The sequence below is a fragment of the Phocoena sinus genome, chromosome 11 (genome assembly GCF_008692025.1).
Source record: "Phocoena sinus isolate mPhoSin1 chromosome 11, mPhoSin1.pri, whole genome shotgun sequence".
NCBI classification, from domain to species: domain Eukaryota; kingdom Metazoa; phylum Chordata; class Mammalia; order Artiodactyla; family Phocoenidae; genus Phocoena; species Phocoena sinus.
Genome location: NC_045773.1, coordinates 54299551 through 54316844, shown reverse-complemented (window position 1 = coordinate 54316844; position 17294 = coordinate 54299551). Strand labels below are relative to the sequence as shown.

The following is a 17294-nucleotide window of genomic DNA, read 5'->3' as shown; positions in this document are numbered from 1 at the left end:
CCACAAACACTCAGAAAGAGGAAGGCAAACATGTGCAGCTATTTGAATGAGCTAGTTCTCTGATGCCTTGTTTCTCCAGTAGTGGTCCCTAGACCAGCGTTATCAGTATCACCTGAGAGCCTGTTAGCAATGCAGATTTTCAGACCTCACCCAGATCTACTGAATCAGAGTTTGCATTTTAACACGATCCCTTAAGGATCAAGGTGCACATTAAAAGTTGAGAGGGACTGGATTAGAGAACTGGTTGTCAAACTTTTCTGCATATCAAAATTATTTTAAAACTTAATACTTTAAAAAATTGTGATGCCTAGGTCCTATTGCCAGAGAGTCTGATGGGGTCTAGGGTGTGGACTGGATACCAGGATTTTTAAAAGATGCTAGGTGATTCTAATGTGTACCAAAGATGAAGAACCACTGCTCTTGCCAATGAACCTTGACAGGACTGTGGCATCCTACAGACAAGAGAGAAAAACTTCTACCACTCATATTCCTGTGGATACTGTGAAAGATAAAGTCGTATTTTCCTTACTAGAAGCTTTGTCCCTTCCTTCTCTCTTTTCATTGGGCTGAATCCATTTCCTCTACACATTATTTTACTGGACAGAGCCAGCAAGATACATAGGAAAGGAGTGGGGCATAGGGCTATGTGGATGGTGGTAAGACACTTAGAGGTGTATACTTCTCTCCGGTTCTAACCATTATTGTTTCTTGCCCCCGCTTCCCCTTCTCCTGATGCACATTTGCCATTATGGTCACAGTGCATTTCTTCCATCAGTTGGGACTCCTCTGGAGTTCACGCCATTGATACTCCATGAGTTGGCCAACCAACTCATGTTGGTACCACTCATTGTGGGAGACCACCATGACTCTTCCAACCTCTGGAGCCACAGAGATTGGGTGAGATCTTTACAGACCAAATTAGATCTTTTGAAATGTTTGTTTGCTTGTTTTTAGTGTGTGACAAATATTTGCTTGTACCAGGGTTTGGGAAGCACAGACATTTAAGAGGACAGTGTCCTGCCACTTAGGAAACCAAGGAGGTCCAATTTTTAAATCTTTTATGTGTTCCAGACCTATGGTCCCCAAGGAATGTTTCAGTATTAAAGAAGTTTTAATTGGCTTTTCAGAATTTCAAGAATATGTGATTAAAATGTATGTTCTTTGCTATATTTAGCTATCAAAACCCATCTAGGCCATAAGAAAATTATGAATCTAGACATTGTAGGTGACTTTAAGCATAAATCTCTGCCACATATCCGCATTTCTCTATTTCTGGACCAAATGTGTGTGCTTATCTCCAGAATCTGAGCTATTTGAGGACTATAAAATAAGGAGACACATTTGACGGTGTTGCTTAGTGGGAACAGTCTAATTATAGTTAAATCTGGGATTTAAAAAGAAATATTTCACTAAGAATTATATAAGTATAGCCTGATATATTGCCTTGAATTTGTGCTTATAAAGGAAAGCACTGATTCATTTTCTATGTAAAAACACGCATTGAAAATTCACCAGTATCCACACAAATCAGTGTGGGTGGGAGTTTCATCAAAATGCATAACATCAAATAGTATATTAGGAAAAAAAAAAGATTGAATTCATAAAGGGAGAATTTTCAGATTCTGAGGAACAATTTCAGGGAGCTTTTGTTAGGGATAGGGAGTTGACCAAAAACCTATATCCCTGCAGAAGCCCAAGGCTATAATATAAGTAAAACCAGGAGAATGTATTCAGATAGATTCCCTCCTTAGGACTACTAACTACCAAACCTCTCTCGGAACCAAACACATTCTGAATGATGACCAACTCAAGAAATCCATTCTTGTTGGCAAAAGCCATTCAAATGGTAAGGGGAGAAGCGAATCAAAATTAAGGATGCTTGTTTCTTTCTTTCTTTTTCTGAAACTTCTAAATGAATTCCAGTTCACATCAAGGAAAATGAAAATAAATAAATAAAACAAATCAAATTGCTTAAGGGAGACCCTGCTTAACAGTGTCCTTTAAAAGAATTCCAAACTTGGATGTAGATTTTTATGAAGGTCAAAGTCCATTGTTTTGCCAGATCATAGAGACAGGGTAGACTACTTTATTCCCAGGAAAATGCTCAAATATACACGTTTTTATAGGAATTCTGCGTGAATTTTTTGATTAAGGAATCATTATTTAGTGTGGCTGTATGCAACCATGATTTAAAAGTTCTAACTATGGGCAAAATGCTTTCCTCATCATTTGACTGCTACAGGGTCTTCTGATGGCAAGGCTTCTTGGTGACACACTGAGGTAGATTCCTCAGCCCTTATCCAAATGTGCTCTGTGGTTTTTCTTTGGGTTCTTGCTGTGGCTTTATATAGCTGAGTGCAGCTCTACTCAAGCCATAGTGGGTATGCCCTACAGTCCATCTGCAAGAAGCCCTTTTGCTAAAGCCAATAAGACTTTTGTGTTCTTATTGCCTCCATAGGGTGTTGTTGCTGATACCTCTCCCCAGACAGTGGCACCTTCATCCCAGGACACAAGTGGTCAGCAGCAGCAGATAGCAGTGGACACATCCAACGAGCATGCATCCGCATATTCTTACCAACAGTCTAAGTAAGTTCAAGCCATACTAAACTCTTTCCCTCCAGGTCAGCCATCTGGACATTATTCTCTTATGTGGCATCTGCTATCTTTTGCTGCAGTACAGACCATCCCTAACTTAGTGACAATCATATATTTAGTTCATTATTCTGTGGGTTAGAATTTGGGCTGACCTCAGGTGAATGGTTCTTCTGATATTGACTGGACTTGCTTGAGCTATCTGGGCATAGCTCCTGGGCATCTTCACAGTTCTGCTTCTGGGTGTTAGTTGTCTGATGGTTGAGTGATGGACACCAATGAGCCATGTATTGCTGACCCTCTAGCAGGCTTATTCCCATGGAAGTCTCAGAATTCAGAGAACAGCAAGAGACGATGCCCAAATGACCAGCATTTTTTGAATTCTGTTTATGACTCATTTGCTATTGTCCCATAGGTCAAACGCAAGTCATGTGACCAAGCCCAGAGTTAATGTAGGAATTCACTACCAAAAGGCTTGGATACAGAGAGGGGCACCATAGACATTGTTACCAAAAAAATTCTACCACACATATTTTTTGAAAACCTCCAATATTCACACTTGACGTCATTCTTAAATGAAGACAGTAACACTCCCCTGGCAAGGGTGCTTCAAACTCACCCAGTAAAACAGTTTATGAAAAAGAGTATTGTTAAATATAAAACAACATGGAGTACGGTCTTATTGAGGAATTAAGTGGCAAAGCAAAAATCAGGGAGTCAGAATTACTACTGAAAAATCCTTAAATCACTGAGAGAGCAAAGTTCAGTTAGCTTTGTGTTGAGTAATTATGGAGATAAAATTTGAAAGGTTTTGATTGAAACCAAAGGAATTAACAAAAGTTCAATCTATATACAGATGTCTTGTCATGCTAACTATTTTACTTTATAGGTAACAGTCAAAGCCCTGCTGAATAGAAAATTCCCAAAAGACCCTTCCTGTTTGCAGAGTGCTGTTCCATTTCTTGATCATCAGTTTTCTTTCATCTCAATACACATTTAGAGATTTGTTTGTTGTTGAAAGATTAATAATGGTAATGGAGTCTTCAGTATGTGCTTTAACTTCTAAAGTCAGTCCTCCAAATTAAATATGCTAGAACATGACTTAACCTTACAAATACAAGGTATTATTATTACTATTATTATTATCATTACTACTACTACTACTATTATCATTATTACTATTACACAACTTTCAGGAAATATCTGTAGTGAATAAGGCATTTTTGTTTTTTATTTGTAAGTTTTTTAATTTTTATTTTATATTGGAGTTTAGTTGATTAAAAATGTTGTGTTAGTTTCAGGTGTACAGCAAAATGATTCACTTATACATATACATGTATCTATTCTTTTTTCAAATTCTTTTCCATTTAGGTTATTACAGAATATTGAGCAGAGTTCCCTGTGCTATACAGTAGGTCCTTGTTTGTTACCTATTTTGAATATAATAGTGTGTATATGTCAATCCCAAACCCCCAATTTAGCCCTGCCCCCCCCCCACTTTTCCCCTTTGGTAACCATAGGTTTGTTTTCTAAGTCTGTGAGTCTGTTTCTGTTTTGTAAATAAGTTCATTTGTATCATTTTTTTAGATTCCACATATAAGCCATATCATATGATATTTGTCTTTCTCTGTCTTACTTCACTTAGTATGATAATCTCCAGGTCCATCCATGTTGCTGCAACTGGTATTATTTCATCTCTTTAATGGCTGAGTAATATTCTGTTGTATATATGTACATCATCTTCTTTAATCATTCATCTGTTTATGGACATTTAGGTTGCTTCCACATCTTGGCTATTGGAAATAGTGCTGCAATGAACACTGGGGGTGCATGTATCATTTTGAACCATTATTTTCTCCAGATATATGCTCAGGACTGGGATTGCTGGATCATATGGTAGCACTATTGGTTTTTTAAGGAACCTCCATATTGCTTTCCATAGTGGCTTTAGCAATTTACATTCCCACCAACAGTGTAGGAGGGTTCCCTTTTTCTCCACATCCTCTCCAGCATTTATTGTTAGTAGACTTTTGATGATGGCCATTCTGACTGGTGTGAGGTCATATCTCATTGTAGTTTTGATTTGCTAATAATTAGTGATGTTGAGCATCTTTTCTTCTTTGAAGAAACATGTATTTAGGTCTTCTGCACATTTTTCGATTGGGTTTTTTTTATATTGAGTTCCATGAGCTGTTTATATATTTTGTAGATAAATTCCTTGTCAGTTGCATCATTTGCAAATATTTTCTCCCATTGTGTGGATTGTCTTTTCATTTTGTTTATGGTTTCCTTTGCTGTGCAAAATCTTTTGAGTTTAATTGGGTCCCATTTGCTTATATTTGTTTTTATTTCCATTACTCTAGGAGACAGATCACAAAAGATATTGCTGCAATTTATGTCAGAGAGTGTTCTTCCTATGTTTTCCTCTAAGAGTTTTATAGTATACAGTCTTATATTTGGGTCTTTAATCAATTTTGAATTTATTTTTGTATATGGTGTTAAAGAATGTTCTATTTTATTCTTTTACATATAGCTGTCCAGTTTCCCCAGCACCAGTTACTGAAGAGACTGTCTTTTCTCCATTGTATAGTCTTGCTTCCTTTGTTGTAGATTGACCATAGCTGCCTGGGTTTCTATATTTCTCTTTTTGTGCCAGTACCATACTGTTTTGATGACTTGTAGCTTTGTATTGATAGCATAGTCTGAAGACAGGGAGGCTGATTCCTCCAGCTCCATTTTTCTTTCTCAAGATTGCTTTGGCTATTCAAAGTCTTTTGTGTCTCATACAAATTTTAAGATTTTTTTGTTCTACTTCTGTAAAAAATGCCATTGATAGTTTGATAAGGATTTCATTGAATCTCTAGATTGCCTTGGGTAGTATAGTCATTTTGACAATATTGATTCTTCCAGTCCAAGAACATGGTATATCTTTCCATCTGTTTGTGTCATCTTTGATTTCTTTCATCAGCATCTTATAGTTTATTGAGTACAGGTCTTTTGCCTCCTTAGTTAAGTTTATTCCTAGGTATTTTATTCTTTAGGGTGTGATGGTAAATGGAATTGTTTCCTTAATTTCTCTTTCTGATCTTTTATTGTTAATGTATAGGAATGCAACAGATTTCTGTGTATTCTTTTAGCTTTTGCTTGTCTGTAATGCTTTGGATTTCTCCATTGATTCTGAACAAGAGCCTTGCTGGGTAGAATATTCTTGGTTGTAGGTATTCCCTTTCATAATTGTAAATATATAATGCCACTCCCTTTTGGCCTGCAGAGTTTTCTGATGAAAAATCAGCTGATAGCCTTATGAGGATTCCTTTTTATGTATTTTCCCTTGTTGCTTTTAATAATTTTTCTTTGTATTTAATTTTTGTTAGTTTGATTACTATGTGTCTCGGTGTGTTCCTCCTTGGGTTATCCTGTATCAGGATCCTGTACCCTGCATTTCCTGGACTTGGTGACTGTTTCCTTTCCTGTGTTGGGGAAATTTTCGGCTATAATATCTTCAAATATTTTCTCAGGCCTTTCCCTTTTTCTTCTTCTGTGAATGTTGGTGCATTTAACATTGTCCCAGAGGTCTCTGAAACTTTCATCATTGCTTTTCATTCTTTTCTCTTCTTTTAAATAAATAAATAAATTTATTTATTTATTTATTTTTGGCTGCATTGGGTCTTTGTTGCTCTGTGCGACCTTTCTCTAGTTGCAGAGAGTGGGGGCTACTGTTCGTTGCAGTGCACGGGCTTCTCATTGTCATGGCTTCTCTTGTTGCAGAGCACGGGCTCTAGGCATGCAGGCTCAGTAGTTGTGGCTCACAGGCTCTAGAGCACAGGCTCAGTAGTTGTGGTGCACGGGCTTAGTTGCTCTGTGGCATGTGGGATCTTCCCAGACCAGGGCTTGAACCCATGTTCCCTGCATTGGCAGGTGGATTCTTAACCACTACACCATGAGGGAAGTCCCCTTTTTTTTTTTTTTTATTCTGTTATGTGGCATTGATTTCCACCACTCTGTCTTCGAGTTCACTTATCTGTTCTTCTGCTCAGTTATTCTGCTATTAATTCCTTCCAGTATATTTTTCATTTCACTTATTATGTTGTTCATCTGTTTTTTTCTTTGTTCTTTAAATCTTCTATCTCCATTGAAAATTTTTTGCATCTTCTTGGTCTATACCTCCATTCTTCTTCTGAGGTTTTGGATCATTTACTATCATTACTCTGAATACTTTTTTCAGGGAGATTGCCTATCTCCTCTTCATTTAGTTGTTCTTGTGGGTTCTTCTCTTGTTCCTTTGTTTGCAACATATTTCTGTGTCATCTCATTTGTCTGTTTGTGTATGTGGTCTCCTTCCCACAGGCTGCAGGATCATAGTTCCTCTTGCTTCTGGTGTCTGCCCCCTGGTGGGTGAGGCTGGTCCAGGGGCTTATGTAGCCATCCTGGTGGGAGGGGACTGGTGCCTGCCCTCAGGTGGGTAGAGCTGGCACTTGTCCCTCTGGTGGGCAGAGCCATGTCAAGGGCTGTGTTTTGAGGTGGCTGTGAGCTCAGTACGTCTTTAGTCAGCCTGTCTTCTGATGGGTGGGGCTGTATTCCTATCTTGTTGGTTGTTTGGCCTGAGGATTTACAGCACTGGAGCCTGCAGGCTATTGGGTGAAGCCAGGTCTTTGTGGCATAATGGGACTCCCAGAGAGCTCATGCTGATCAGTATTACCTGGGACCTCTGCTACTGGTACTCCCACAGTGAGCTACAGCTGACCTGGCCTCCCCAGAAGACCCTCCAAGACCCCTAGGTAGGTCTATCCCAGGTTCCTATGGAGGTACTGTTTGGACTGGGCCCCAGTGCATGTGGGATCTTGTATGCCTTCCAGGAGTGGAGTTTCTGTTTCCCCCAGCCTTGCAGAACTCCTGCACTCACACCCCACTGGGTGTCAAGGCTAAATGCTCTGGGGGTTCTTCCCCCAGATACCAGATGCTCAGACTGTCTTGGAGGGCTATTTTTATGTGGGAATGTCCCTGTGTAGCCTGCATTGGTTTAATATGTTTTGATGTGAGAGCTGTTTTTATTATAGATGTCTGACACCTCTTTTCTCAGTGTATGCTGGTAGTTATCCCCTTGATACAGGAGGTGTGACTGGTATTGTGGTGACCAGAGCCAGCCCTGCATATTTAGTGGGGACTCCCCTTTGCTCTGTGGTTGTCACCGCTCTGTTTGGATCAGCGTCTGCTCCCTAGTTGTTGGAATAGAGGCCCCCAGATCTGTTTCTTAGCTGTGTTTCTGATCTGTGGTGTGATGTAGACAGGATTGGAGCATTCCCACTGAGAGTGAAACCACCAAGTATTCCTCCTCTGGAACTGTTCACCTGCAGGTGTGCTCTGTTTTGTCACCTTTCACCTGTTGTGGGAGCACTCAGATTACACTGTTATTGGCACTGCTGTCAGTCCCACCTTAACCATAGGTATGCCAGCAGTTGGCCCGGTGTCTCTCAGGCATTGTTTTCACCAAGCCACCAGCACAGATCCACTGAAGTCAGGTCCCAAGATTGCAGTAATCATGGATCTGGACAGGCTATGGGCACTATGGAAGCATCTCAGACTCTGGCCTTGCCCAACCCCCACATGTACCTGCCCACAAAGTCCACAGCTGCTAAAGCTTGACCCATCTTGACTGTGGGAGCACTCATTGTCAGATCAGATGTTCTGCAGGTTCTGAGTTTACAAAGCCAGTCGCAGGGTGTAAATCCACAGTTTGTGCAGCTGTGAGGAGAGATTTCAGCTCTTCTCCCATCTCTCACGGCCCCTGGGGCTCAGCTATGGTTTCAGCCCCACCTCTGTGTGTCAGCCACCCACAGGCATCTGCTCCTGAAGCTGCCCCAGAGCACACAAGCCTACCCTGGCAGGAGCGGGTGGAGTAGGCGGCAGCCAGGGGCGTGAGAGCCTGCCCTAGCGGGAGCCCTTCCTAGTGCCTGGGGAGGCAGGTGCTGGTGCATGGGGAGAGAGGCTGCATAGGTGGCCTGCCCTTTGCACATCACTCAACAACGGCACTTCACTTCTATGGCGATCTGGGCTTGCTTCATGAGCGTTCTCCATTGTGGAGCTCCTCATTCCCATCCCCTCAGACTGTCTTCTCACAGCCAACAGCAGTCCTTTCCACAGGTCTGCTCTCCAAATCCAACATTCTAGCACCCTGCCCCTGTATACACCAGTGGACACACCTCTCAGGCTTGGGCGTGCAGGGCTGTGGCATGGATCATCTGTGTAGGTCTCACTCTGTCCAGCCTGCCTCAGGCCAGTTGCTGCACTCTCTTTCAAGCCCCCAAAGCTCCCCTCTGTCCCAGCTGATCTCCCCACCAGTAAGGGGGCTTCCCTGGACATGGGAAATTCTCCTGTCCTTCAGCTCCCCCCAAGGGGTGCAGGTCCTGTCCCACTTCTCCTCTTCCTTTTCCCTTCTTCTTTCTTTTATCCTACTCTGTTATGTGGGGATCTTTCTGGTCCTCTTAGTTGTCTGAGGTCCTCTGCTAGTGTTCAGCAGGTGCTCTGTGAGAACTGTTCCATTTGTAGATGTATTCTTTTTTTTTTTTTTTTTTGCGGTACGCGGGCCTCTCACTGTTGTGGCCTCTCCCGCGCAGGCTCAGCGGCCATGGCTCACGGGCCCAGCCGCTCCGCGGCATGTGGGATCTTCCCAGACCGGGGCATGAACCCGCATCCCCTGCATCGGCAGGTGGTCTCTCAACCACTGCGCCACCAGGGAAGCCCTGTAGATGTATTCTTAATGCATTTGTGGGGAGAGTTGAACTTTATGTCCTCTTACTCCTCCACCATCTTGACTCCCCCTGTAATTTAATTTAAAATACCTTTAGTATAGATCTAAATAGACATTACGATATTAAGTGTATGCGTGATGGGTTAAACTACTTTCCAGGGGCACTCAGTGACCCTAATCAGAATTTCACACCCCACAGGAGGTCAGTTCTCATTTAATGAGAAAGGCCAGAGGTTTGTACAAGTATTTTAAACTATCCATATTTCAATTAGCATAATGATTGTTAGAAGAGAGTTGCCTGATGAAAGCAGTGCCAAGTTAATTAGCATAATGAAACTGGAAATGAGCTCCCATTTGTGAAATTTGGAGTATTCAAGATAGCATGAATTGGCTAAAGTATTTTAGAGATACTCTCCACTCTACACAGGAAAGATAGAATAAGACTGTAGGGAAACTTGTAGCTTATAGCTTTAGGGATGTTGCTTGTGGCTTATTTTCAAAACAAGACTGTTGTAAAGTAGATTTCTCTATAAGGGACATGTAGTCCCACCTCCAGAAAATGGTCAAGATACAAACCCCCTTCCTTGCAACTGTCCAGAACCTCCTCTTCTCCCTGCCTGATTAAATCAGCTTTAGCTGCCTCCACTTGTAAGCCCACAGTGAGATGCTCTCTTCTTTCTCAGGGTTGTCCCCACCTTTCATGGTCACTGTATGATGTGACAGGGATGGGGGTCTCTGCCTGACCCAGAGGGAACATCTCTGCCTCTGATAGATTCTAGCAAGAGTGTCCCCATCCACCTTTACACCTAGACCCAGTTTCACTTGTAGTACCCAGAATCATGCCAGAATCTATGCTAGGACACATACCCCTGCCCTCAAGGATTTTCAGTCTGATATGGGAACCTGAGGCTGGAATGTGGTTAACTAGGCGGGAAAGTTGTAGAACAGACCAGCTTTTATAGAGCCTTTGGTCCTTGGATTCTTAGCTTTGTGTAGACTAAGTATTCTCACTTTTATTCTAGGGGAGCTGCAAAACCTTTGGAGGGCTTGAAGAGAAGGAATGATGGGATTTGATTTACCTTAGATGACTCCAGCCTCAGGTTCCCACCTCCAGATTTTTGAACTTCCTGTTTCCTCTACCTAGAATGCTTTTCCTCTAAGTCTTTCCAAGATTAGCTTATAATTATCTTTCACATCCAGACCTACATGAGAGACCTTCCCTGATACCAAATCTTAGGTATTTATCCAGCCACTTTCTATTACAGAATATACTTAAGTATTCTATTTTGAGATTCTTTTTCTTTTTGATTGTTTGCTGATTGATCCATTGATTGTACGTCTACTCCTTGTGGAAAGCAAAATCTAAGAGAGTAGGGAAGGCATCTGCCTCTTTCATTGGTCTTTCCTTAGCATCTGGAATACTGCCTTTCTCATAGTAGGCACTCAAGTCAGTAATTGCTGATTGGATGAATAAAGCTGTCATTTTCATTTATCCAGACATCATTAAACTGTTAACAAGGAAGGTCTTGAATCACTTATTTCCTCATTATGCTTTGAAACAACCAAAGCCAGTTTCACCTACTCACAAAGCCTTGACAGATGCTTCTGGCCACATAGTATCTCTCATCTCCTACCAGTGTCTCTCACTGTGTTCCCACATAGCTAATCTCTGTTCCCTTCTCATATATTAACTAACTCAGTGAGCATACTTAAAAAAAAACTTCCAGTCTGCTTGGAACAGAGTGCCAGAGACTACCATATTATTTGATGGGATTCACACAGGCTTTTAGCTAAATTCAAAAAACAGAGGAGGTGGAGACAAGATGGCGAAATAGAAGGACGTGAGCTCACTTCTTACGAAAACACCAAAATCATAACTAACTGCTGAACAGCCATCGACAAAAAAATGCTGGAACCTACCAGAAAAGTTATCCTACATCCAAAGACAAAGAAGAAACCACAATGAGATGGTAGGAGGGGTGCAGTCATGACAAAATCAAATCCCATACAGCCAGGTGGGCAAGCCACAAACTGGAAAATAATTATACCACAGAAGTTCTCCCACAGGAGTGAAAGTTCAGAGCCCCACGCCAGGCTTGCCACCCTGGGAGTCTGACAATGGGAAGAGGAGCCCCCCAGAGAATCTGGCTTTGAAGGCCAATGGGGTTTGCAGGAATTCCACAGGACTGGGGGGAAAGAAACTCTCCTCTAGGAAGCCACACACAACACCTCGTGTTCATTAGGACCCAGGGAAAAAATGCAATGGCTTCATAAGAACCTGGGACAGACCTACCTGCAGGTATTGGAGGGTCTCCTGCAGAGGTGGGGGATGGAGGGGGCTCACTGTGGGCACAAAGACACTGGTGGTGGCAGTTCTGGTGAGTACTCATTGGTGTGAGCCCTCCAGGAGGCTGCCGTTTTCTCACCAAGACCTGGACCCTCCCAACAGCCCATAGGTTCCAGTTCTGGGACACCTCAGGCAGAACAACCAAAAGGCCAGGAACACAGCCCCACCCATCAGCAGGCAGGCTATTTAAAGTCTTCCTGAGCACACAGCAGCCAGCTAAACACACCTCCAGACAAGGCCCTGCCCACCAGGGGGACAAGATCCAGCTCCGCCCACCAGTGGAGATCATAAGAGACTACTACAAGCAACTATATGCCAATAAGATGGACAACCTAGAAAAAATGGACAAATTCTTAGAAAGGTACAACCTTCCAAGACTGAAACAGGAAGAAATAGAAACTATAAACAGACCAATCACAAGCACTGAAATTGAAACTATGATTAAAAAACACCCAACAAACAAAAGTCCAGGACAAGACAGCTTCACAGGCAAATTCTATCAGAAATCTAGAGAAGAGGTAACAACTATCCTTCTGAAACTCTTCCAAAAATTTCTGAGCAAGGAACACTCCCACACTCATTTTACAAGGCCACAATCACCCTGATACCAAAATCAGACAAGAATACCACAAAAAAGAAAATTATAGGCCAATAACACTGATGAACATACATGCAAAAATCCGCAACAGAATACTAACAGATGAAATCCAACAACACAGTAAAAGGATCATACACCCTGATCAAGTGGGATTTATCCTAGGGATGCAAGGATTCTTCAACATATGCAAATCAATCAATGTGATACACCACATTAACAGATTGAAGAATAAAAACCATATGATCATCTCAATAGATGGAGAAAAAGCTTTTAACAAAGTTCAACACACATTTATGATAAAAACTCTCCAGAAAGTGGGCCTAGAGGGACCCTACCTCAACAAAATAAAGGCCATATATGACAAACCCATAGCTAACATCATGCTCAATGGTAAAAATCTGAAAGCATTTCCTGTAAGATCAGGAACAGGACAAGAATGTCCACTCTCGCCACTTTTATTCAACATAGTTTTGGAAGTTCTAGCCACGGCTATCAGAGAAGAAAAAGAATTAAAAGGAATCCAAATTGGGAAAGAAGTAGTAAAACTGTCACTGTTTGCAGATAACACAATACTATACATAGAAAATCCTAAACATGTTAACAGAAAACTACTAGGACTCATCAATGAATTTGGTAAAAAGTTGCTTGATACAAAATAAATGCACAGAAATCTGTTGCATTCCTATACACTAACAATGAAAGATCAGAAAGAGAAATTAAGGAAACAATTCCATTTACCATCACATGAAAAAAATAAAATACCTAGGAATAAACCCAACAAAGAAGGCAAAAGACCTCTTCTCAGAAAACTATAAGATGTTGGGACTTCCCCAGTGTCACAGTGGTTGAGAATCCGCCTGCCAGTTCAGGGCACACGGATTCAATCCCTGGTCCGGGAAGATCCCACATGCCATGGAGCAACTATGCCCATGCGCCACAACTATTGAGCCTGTGCTCTAGAGCCTGCGAGCCACAACTACTGAGCCCACGTGCCACAACTACTGAAGCCCACGCCCCTAGAGCCCGTGCTCTGCAACAAGAGAAGCCACCACAATGAGAAGCCTGCGCACTGCAACAAAGAGTAACCCCTGCTCGCTGCAACTAGAGAAAGCCTGCACACAGCAACAAAGACCCAATGCAGCCAAAAATAAATAAATGAATAAATTTATAAAAAAGAAAACTATAAGATGTTGATGAAAGAAATCTAAGATAACACAAACAGATGGAAAGATAAGTCATGTTTTTGGATTGGAAGAATCAATATTGTCAAAATGACTATACTACCCAAAGCAATCTACAGATTCTATGCAATACCTATCAAATTACCAATGGCATTTTTCACAGAATTAGAACAAAAAAATCTTAAAGTTTGGGGCTTCCCTGGTGGCGCAGTGGTTGAGAGTCTGCCTGCCGACACAGGGGACACAGGTTGGTGCCCCGGTCCGGGAAGATCCCACATGCCGTGGAGTGGCTGGGCCCGTGAGCCATGGCCACTGAGCCTGCACGTCCGGAGCCTGTGCTCCGCAATGGGAGAGGCCACAACAGTGAGAGGCCCACATACTGCAAAAAAAAACTTAAAGTTTGTATTAGACACAAAAGACCCTGAATAGCCAAAGCAATCTTGAGAAAGAAAAACGGAGCCAAAGGAACAGGCTCCCTGACTTTGGACTATACTACAAAGCTACAGTCATCAAAACAGTATGGTACTAACACAAAAACAGAAATATAGATCAATGGAACAGGATAAAGAGTGCAGAGATAAACCCACATACCTATAGTCAACTAATCTATGACAAAGGATGCAAGAATATACCGTGGAGAAAAGACAGTCTCTTCAGTAACTGGTGCTGGGAAAACTGGACAGCAACGTGTAAGAGAATGAAATTAGAACACTCTCTGACACCATTCACAAAAATAAAATGTATTAAAGACCTAAATATAAAGCTGGATGGCGTAAAACTCTTAGAGGAAAACAGGAAGAACGCTCTCTGCCATAAATTGCAGCAATATCTTTTTTGATCCACCTCCTAGGGTAATGAAAATAAAAGCAAAAATAAACAAATGGAACCTAATTAAACTTAACAGCTTTTGCACAGCAAAGGAAACCATAAACAAAATGAAAAGACAGCCTACAGAATGGGAGAAGATAGTTGCAAATGAAGCAACTGACAAGGGATTAATCTCCAAAATATACAAATAACTCATACAGCTTGTCAAAAAAACAAACAACTGAATCAAAAAATGGGCAGGAGATCTAAATAGACATTTCTCCAGAAAAGACATACACATGAACAAAACACACATGAAAAGATGCTCAACATCACTAATGATCAGACAACTGCAAATCTAAACTGCAGTGAGGTATCACCTCCCACCAGTCAGAATGGCCAACATCAAAAAATCTACAAACAATAAATGCTAGAGACGGTGTGAAGAAAAGGGAACCCTCCTACACTGTTGGTGGGAATGTAAATTGGTACAGCCACTATGGAAAACAGTATGGAGGTTCCTCAAAAAACTAAAAGTAGAGTTGCCATATTATCCAGCAGTCCCACTCTTGGGCACGTATCTTGTGAAAAGCATAATTCCAAAAGATACATGCACCCCAATGTTCGTCGCTGCACTATTTACAATAGCCAAGACATCAAAGCAACCTAAATGTCCATCAACAGAGGAGTGGATAAAGAAGTGGTACATATATATACAATGGAATATCACTCAGCCATAAAAAAGAACAAAATAATTCCATTTGCAGCAACATGGATGGACCTAGAGATCATCATACTGAGTGAAGTTAAGTCAGACTGAGAAAGACAGCTATCATGATATCGCTTATGTGTGGAATCTAAAAAAATGGTACAATGAACTTATTTACGAAACAGAAATGAAGTCACAGATGTAGAAAACAAACTTATAGTTACCAGGGGGGAAAGAGGGAGGAGATAAATTGGGAGAACATGATTGACACATACACACTACTATATATAAAATAGATAACTAATAAGGACCTACTGTGTAGCACAGGGAACTCTACTCTGTGCTCTGTAATGGCCTATATGGGAAAAGAATCTTAAAAAAAGTGTGTATATTTATACGTATAACTGATTCACTTTACTATACACCTGAAACTAACACAACAGTATAAATCAACTAGGGATGCCTATATGGCCTCTATGGGAAAAGAATCTAAAAAAAAGTGTGTATATTTATACGTATAACTGATTCACTTTACTATACACCTGAAACTAACACAACAATATAAATCAACTATACTCCAATAAAAAGTAAATAAATAAATTACAGACAACACAACAGAAGGTTATATAGGACAAAATTTAGAGAAATATTTAAAATGTGCATATGAACAAAAAGGTTGCATTTGGAATCATGGGTCAGCATAATTTTAATATTCCAAATTACACTTTCCAAGCTAAAAAAACATTACTTCCCATTTTGTATTCATGCTTTTTTTCCCCCTCCTATTGTTAAAAGAGGCTATTAATGCAAGAGACTCTGATTACTCTTAGCCCAAACGGGGGAAATGATACCTGTGTTTTATTTTGGAAGTTCTTTGGAAATTCCTGTTCCTGCTTAGGTTATTCTCAGTTTTTCTTTGTGCTATTTAGGAAATCTTAAAAATAACTAGGACTTTAAAAGTATGAGTCTTCAAGCAAAGTTACATTCTAATAAGCAAAATCAGAAGTCCTTGGTTCAAATTCCATCTTTGCCACTTACTTGTTGTCTCCTCAAGGAGCCTCCCTCACGTCTTTAAAGTGAGAGATTAGATCAGTATTCTCCAGAAAGTATAAATTAGGTCTCCAGTGCTGAGCTAGGATTTACCACCCTGCCCTGGAGGTGGGGTGGGGAGGATGGTCAAAAGTGGTTTTAAGAAACACTGCTTTAAGCTAAGTGAAATGCTTGCTTAATTGCAGCTCTGGTCAAAGCCCTTAATATGCTAGTGGCCGTGACCTCCTAGAGGGCCAGATAGATAGATACTTCCTGAAAGGTTTGAGTGTGCGCTGCCCTCCTCCTTTGGAATGCTAAACAAACAAACAAAAAATTAACAAATTATTAAAGAACTAAACAAAATTTTTATTGTCAGCATGATGATTATTTTGATACTAATTTAAAAGATAACATTTTGTCAGAAACAATTTTTTTTCTATTGATACCTTTCTTTGTTGGTGCCCTAACCGCATGTTTAGTTTACTATGGGTAATCCAGTAGTGGGAGTATAGTGTGCAGGTTTTCCACACTCTGGATCACAGAATCCCTCTTTTCACATGAAAATTTGTGAAGCTAATCTGTTAGAAATGACTCTGGGGAATACTGCGTCCTTAGATCATCTTTAAGACTTCTTCTAGCCTAAAAATCTAGAATTCTAAGATGATGATTTGCTACTTTTTAAGGGGGAGTAGGCACGGGGAGGATGGAGGATGAGAGTATTCAGAACGACTCTGTGATCTTAAATTCGGTCAAACTCTCAGTCTTCCAACCTTCACACTGACCTTAGAAGGCCTTTATCTCAACCCCAGTATATTGTTGGTCTTTTTAATTCTTCAGGTCTTCTCTGTCTAACTGAACTGTAAGGACACCAATTGCCTATAAATCGTCAGTACGGTAATGAGCAAATTATATGCCCTTGATTACCATCCTTACATGTCCTTTAAGCTTGTGAATAATAATATATTTCTATTTGCACAGTACTTTACAGTTTGCAAATGATTTTCATAATCATGCTCTCATTCACACAACTTTCTCTTTTTACATTGCAATTCATTTTATTTTTAAAATAGTCTCACTGCACAACTTAAAATGTTCTTGTTGCTCCTGATCACAGCCTTGACACTTTGAAAGCCTACTGTTTTTATGAATGCCAGTGCATGACAGAAGCATTATGTAAATGTGCGCTTTCACACATCATTAGAACAGAGAAGGTGCACAGGAGTGAATTCAGTTCTATTAAACAGCAACACCTTTTCCCTTCAAACTTCAGCTAGCCATCATGA

General features: G+C 40.8%; 1 protein-coding gene across 7 annotated transcripts in view; it reads left to right on the top strand.

The window, feature by feature from the left end:
* RBMS3 (RNA binding motif single stranded interacting protein 3) overlaps nt 1-17294 on the top strand; it is a 738234-nt gene that overhangs the window by 712419 nt on the left and 8521 nt on the right. For 4 of the 7 annotated variants that reach the window (XM_032649776.1, XM_032649772.1, XM_032649778.1 and 1 more), the window contains one exon: nt 2459-2590. In XM_032649776.1, coding sequence (XP_032505667.1) covers nt 2459-2590 — 132 coding nt within the window. Of the gene's footprint in view, nt 1-2458; nt 2591-17294 lie in introns of those variants that run through there. The other 3 variants (XM_032649773.1, XM_032649775.1, XM_032649779.1) reach the window with 1 other exon arrangement.